The sequence below is a fragment of the Monoraphidium neglectum genome (genome assembly GCF_000611645.1).
Source record: "Monoraphidium neglectum strain SAG 48.87 unplaced genomic scaffold scaffold03740, whole genome shotgun sequence".
NCBI lineage: Eukaryota > Viridiplantae > Chlorophyta > Chlorophyceae > Sphaeropleales > Selenastraceae > Monoraphidium > Monoraphidium neglectum.
The window spans coordinates 1-5,748 of record NW_014009889.1 but is presented as its reverse complement, the minus strand read 5'-3'; the positions used below and the strand labels follow the sequence as shown (position 1 = coordinate 5,748).

At 66.5% G+C, this 5,748-nt stretch overlaps 2 protein-coding genes across 2 annotated transcripts; both read left to right on the top strand.

Moving 5' to 3' along the window:
- Positions 1-285: 285 nt before the first annotated feature.
- MNEG_13296 (calcium-transporting atpase 4, endoplasmicreticulum-type, putative) lies at positions 286-1,409 on the top strand (the record flags this gene model as incomplete). The annotated part of the gene is made up of 3 exons (XM_014038233.1): positions 286-408; positions 660-778; positions 1,208-1,409. 3 exons carry the CDS (start codon positions 286-288, stop codon positions 1,407-1,409), a joined length of 444 nt encoding a protein of 147 aa, XP_013893687.1.
- A 1,477-nt stretch (positions 1,410-2,886) lies between these two features.
- MNEG_13295 (hypothetical protein) lies at positions 2,887-5,271 on the top strand (the record flags this gene model as incomplete). The annotated part of the gene is made up of 5 exons (XM_014038232.1): positions 2,887-3,135; positions 3,347-3,491; positions 3,789-3,960; positions 4,620-4,815; positions 5,107-5,271. 5 exons carry the CDS (start codon positions 2,887-2,889, stop codon positions 5,269-5,271), a joined length of 927 nt encoding a protein of 308 aa, XP_013893686.1.
- Positions 5,272-5,748: the final 477 nt, after the last annotated feature.

Here is a 5,748-nt window from a genome sequence, read left to right as displayed (position 1 = left end):
CACCCCGGTGACGTGGCACCAGCTGACACACTGGGAGGAGTGCCGTAGCTGGGACGGCTTCGAGGCCGCGCCCTTCACAGTCGCGGGTGCGGCCTCAGTTGCGACAACCCCCCCCCCATCCACAAAGCGCTGAGGGCACTGCGGCCCCTCCAACCCCTTCGCTTCTGTTCTTCGGAATGCTGGTTCGGCACTGCACGCCTCTCCTGACCTCCGCCTCGCTCTGTAAGGGCACGTCGTCCGCCGCCTTGCCTGCACCCCTTGACTTTGGGTTGGACCGAGTGCTCAATGGCTCCGCACCCCCCGTTCGCAGGCGGCGGTGTCGTCACCTTTGACCACCCGTGCGACTACTTCACCGCCGGCAAGGTCAAGGCCTGCACCCTCTCGCTGAGCGTGCTCGTCGCCATCGAGGTGCGCGCTCGCTTGCGCGCTCGCAGGCGGCCGCGCCTGCTCCTTTTGAGGACCGCCGCTGGCCCGGCTTGTGCACCAGCCCTCGCACCGACGATCCGCCTCGACTTTACTATTATTTTTTTCCCTTTTGAGCCACACATCCACACACACTCACACAGACACACAACACGCACATCACATGCACACACACACTTACACACACACACACACACACACACTCGTTCTCCGCCCCCCCTTTGCCACCCCCCCAGATGTTCAACGCCTTCAATGCTCTGTCTGAGGACAACTCACTGCTGACCCTGCCGCCCTGGAGCAACCCCTGGCTCTCGGTGGCCACTGCCGTGTCCCTCGGCCTGCACTGCCTCATCCTGTGAGAAGAGCGCCCCGCATGCACACGCGCGCGCACATGCGCGCTTGGGGGGGGGGACACACACGCGCACAAGCACACGCACCTGGGCTGCGTCAAGCGGCAGCGCACTCCAGCATGGGGCGGCTGCATGGCGCAGCGCTTGCGTGCACGAAGGTTGGCTGTCGTTGCGGACGCGAGCATTGCTGTGCACGCGCGCACCTGTGCCCACGGCGCCGCGCGCCTTGCACCGCCTCTGCCTTGGGCCCCCTCTGCATCTGCCCCGGGGTCCGCCCGCTCTCGCTGGGCTCCCGCCCCACCATTCATGCCCCCCTCTGTCTCACCCCCTCGCTGGCCCCTCCTCCTGACTCCGCTCTCCCCCCTTCCCCTCGCCTGCCCCCTTACCCACCCATCCAACCACCCCCAACCCCCCAAACCCCCCAACACCTGCAGCTACGTGCCCTTCCTCGCCGACATCTTCTCCATCGTGCCCCTCACACTTCCCGAGTGGGGCCTGGTGATGATCTTCGCGCTACCGGTCATCCTGATTGATGAGATCCTCAAGACACTGGGCCGCCGCTTCTTTGGCGTCAAGCACACGCGGCGCGCGTCCCACGCCGGCGGCGGCGCGGCGAAGCGGCAGAAGGCGGAGTGACGGTTGCGAGGAGCGGGGGCGGGGTGAGGGGCGTGCACACACAGCGCGCCAGCGCGCGCGCGATTTTGGAGGGGCTCGGGGCGGCGGGGAGGCAGCGGGCGGGGAGAATGGGCGCGCCGGGCGCCGAGAGGGGCTGGGCTTGTGGCTCGCGGGGCGGCGGTGGCTCGGGGCGGGGGCAGCCGCAAGATGCTGCCACCGGGTGTCACCCTGTTAGGGGGCGCCTCGCGGCCCGCGAGGGCTGCAGGCTTCTCCTCCGCGCGACCCCTGTGCCGCCGCCCGCTGCGGCGCCTTCTTTGAACGGTGACTTGTGAATTGCTTGTCTTGCCTTGCAACTCGGGAGCTGTTCTGAACCTTGATAAAGCCTGAGCGGTCTCCCTTGTTCATACAGCAGCCACGCTCGCCTGCCGGCCCAACCGCCGCGCGGGCAAGTGGCATCTTGAAAGGCTGTTTGTCTGTCGAGATTCGCGTGGCTCTTCGAACGGCGCGGCGAGCGCACACGTGTTGACGCGTTGTGCGCTGAGCGGCTGCGTGGTGGTGCCTGCGGTCGCAACAGCTGCGTTCTGGCAACCAGGCTGCGTCTGCCCTTGCTTGCCTGCTGCCACACCTGACCTCCTCCTTGTGGGGTTGAGCGCCGATTGACAAGAGGAGTCGCAGAGGGCGAGTGTCAGGTGCGCTGCGGGGTGTGGGCCTACGGCTTAGCTTCAGGGTGAGAAGCAATGTCGACGACAACATAGAGTGGGGCACATGCACCCCCCAGGGTGGTGGGGTTTGGGCGCTTTCCACAGAAGAGGTGAAATTCCTCGTCGCATGAGGTTGGTCAACCTTGGCGGCGCCCATGATTCCAGTGGTGCGCTCTGTTGTGCGGACAGAGCGCACTGTCAGCATGGGGTGGCTTGCCTGCTGAACCCTGTGCAGGACTGCCTGCACGCTACAGTTGAATCAGTGAGAGGCTTAGTAGTGCACGCCGTCGCACCAGCGGCGAACAGTGCGACGGCCGCAGGGTATGGACACGCATGTTGACTGGACAAGTGGTGGGTCAAAGGCCTCATGCCTGCCCACTACAGAGGCCCGCCTCGGCCGCTGCACGAATTTAAGTTGGAATCCAAGTGCACAGGCGCGGCTCATGTTGGTGCGGCGCACAATGGGTGATCAGGACACCTCGGTGACAGGCAGCATCACCAGATCTGGATGCTCAGTGGTGTTCTCTGCGATTGAACAGCGACTTTGCACTTGAATTCACCGTCCGAAGATTCACAGGCGCAGAGACACCCCTCGTACCCTGACACACGGAGTGTGTCGCGGCCTCTCCATCTCCCCGAGCACAGTGTGCGCTCGCAGCCTCTCGCACTCACTTTGAGTTGAAGCCGTTGCGTTATTAGACAAGTGCTGCGGCCTGCTGAGCTGCTGCGTGCAACAGGCTTCGTCTCAGTCTTGCCCTTTTCGCACAGCGCGGGCGCCCGTCTTTCAGCGGGCTCAAATGCAGGCGCACGCGAGTGGTCGGACGATTGCTCGCTGCGCCCGCACCAGTGGTTGCCCGGCGCCCCAGCATGCTGTGGTATCGTGCCCAGCGCGCCGCCGCTGCCGCGCCGCGCCGCTACGGCCGCGCGCGCTCGCCCCAGACGGCGGCGACGGCGGCGGCGCGGCCAAGGGTCGCCAGCAGCAGCAGCAGGGCCTGTACCGGCTCCTCAAGGGCGGCCCGCAGCGCGCCGGCGCAGAACATGGGGAGGTGCGCCACGGTGCTTGGGCCCTCATGAAGTTTGTATCATCGGGGTTCTTGCGCGGGCGCGGCGCTCTCCTTGTGACGTCCAGCACATGTGCCGTACGCAATGCCCCAGCGCGCGCAGCGTTTCGCCGCCGCCGCCACGCGGCGCCCTCCTCCCCGCCGCTGCTCCCTCTCACACCTGCACACGCCCCTGCGCGCCGCGGCGCCCCGGCAGGGCTTCGTGCACCTGCTGCCCGCGGGCGGCGTGATGCGCGTGGACGTGGATGCGATGAACGAGAGCCTGCGCACGCACGGCGCTCTGCGGCTGCGCCACGCGATGCGGCCGGACGAGGCCTTTGGGATGGTGCTCAACTTTGACGGTGGGCGGCGCGGGGCTGTTGGCGCGCTGGTGGCCCGGGGCTGGGGGGCGGCGCGTGGGTGGGTTGCGGTTGTTGTGAGGGTGACAGCACCGGCCGGTGCAGCATGATGGCGCATGGCGTGGGCGTTTGCCAATGTATGATGTCACTGCTTTGGAGCCCACGCTTTGCTACTGTTCGCTATCGCCCATCCGCAGGGCGCGCGCGCACACACACACACACACACACACACAAACACTCACACACACACACACACACACACACGCACTTACACACACACACCGTACTCCCCCTCCAAAGGCGTCGTCGCCGACATGAACGCCGTCCGCGCCGCCGCCTGGCGGGCCCTGGCCGCCTCTCGGGACCTCCCCCTCAACGAGGGCCGCCTGCGCCACCCCGAGCTGCACGCCATGCCGCCAGAGGTGGCGGCGGTGCGCATGCTGCGCTGGGCAGACTCACTGAAGGACGGCAGGTGGGGCGCGGTTTGTTTCTTGCTGCCTTCGTTGCCGCGCCGCCGCGGGCCGCACATCACGCTGCCAGGCCGGCACCCCCCCACGGGGCGGGGGGTTCGCCCTGCCCATGCTGGCATGGGCTTTTCTGCCTCGGTGGGGCGTTTTAGTGCGCTGATGTCACTGCTGAGCGGGTTGGGGTCGTTTCGAGCAAGGCGTTGTGGACGCGGCACTGCGTGTACGATGGCCATGGCTCTCCAGTGCCGGGCTGTCGAAGGGTATGTGCCAGATCACTCTGGGCCGATCTTAACGGCTGCGGCAGACGCCCCGGCGGGCCTCGATCCTTCGCCCCCGGGTGCCGGATGAGAGCCGCGGCAACCTGTTGGCCCCACATCTCTGTTGGCATCACTCAGCCGCGCCTATACGCCACACCTCGACCACCGCTGTTGGACCAACTTCATCCCCACTCAATACACACACGTGTGTGCATGTGCTCCCCCCACACAAAAGCATTCCACACACATACCACACACACACACACACGCTTTATGCACAAACACACACACAACACACACATGCATCAGACGCACACATCACACACACACAAAACACACACACACACACTCACACCCACCCACCCACACACACATGCACACGCACACGCACTTGCAAAAAAACCCAGGGAGCTGGCGATGGAGCATGCTGGCCTCGCGGCCCGCGCCCTGGCCGAGCAGGCCACCCCCCGCCCCGGCGTCCGCGAGTGGCTCGACGCCCTCGCGCGCTTCAACGTGCCCTGCGCGCTCGTGTCGTCGCTCGACCGCGCGACCGTGCGCGCGGCGCTGGCGCGGATGACGCTGCACGACCACTTTTCTGCGCTGGTGGGTCTGTGAAGTCGTTACCCAAGGGGCCGGACAAGCCACCCCCGTTTTCCCGATCTTTTTGAGGCACATCTTGCATCTCATCCCGCCCAGCCGGCGTGACGGAAGCCGTGGGGTGTCGTGTCATTCAGATGGGGCGGGCGTGCGGCCGGCCGGGACCAATGTTCCAGGCGTGCGGATGTTGTGGCGTCAGGGGCTGACGGTGTGGGTTTTCGGAGGCCGCCACTCGCAGGGCCAGGGCCTAGACTTATTTGCATATGTTCACGTGAGTGTCTCTGCTGCCGCCGCCAGGTCACCGCCGAGGACGAGTTCGAGACGCTGAGTCAGCGGCTGCTGTCCGCGTCGCTGAAGCTGGCGCGGCCCCCCAACATGTGCGTCGCGGTTGAGTCGACGCCGGAGGGCGTGACGGCGGCGCACAACTGCAGCATGAAGGCCATCGGGGTCCAGGTGGGGTGAAGGGGTGGGGTGCAGGGTGCAGGGGGCGCGCAGGGGGGTTGCAGCAAGTGGTGGGGGTTGCAGGCGCGGGGCTGCATGGCGAAGGGGGGGGGTGCAGGTGCACGGGAGCAGAGAACTCTGGGAAACAGTCAGGGCAATTGTCGGGTCGTTGCAGTGTCTCCGTTTGAATGTTTTCCCTGGGGCCGGTAACGTCGGATGTCTTGAGGGTGGCGCAGGCGGGAGGCGTGGCGCCGCGCAGCCCCCCCACCGCCGCGGCCGGCGCTGGGGTTCGCTGGCGCCGCCCTGCGGCCGAAACTCCTTGCGACATCTGAATCCCCACCGTGGCCCCAGCGCACACTGCGTCGCCACCCTCTTTCCCGCCCCGACCCCCCACAATGGGGGCGACCATCCCCTGACCATTTCTTTCACCCTGCCCTCACACACTAAAGACTCCCCAAAGACTCGCCATCCCCCAACCCCAACCCTCCGCCCCACCCC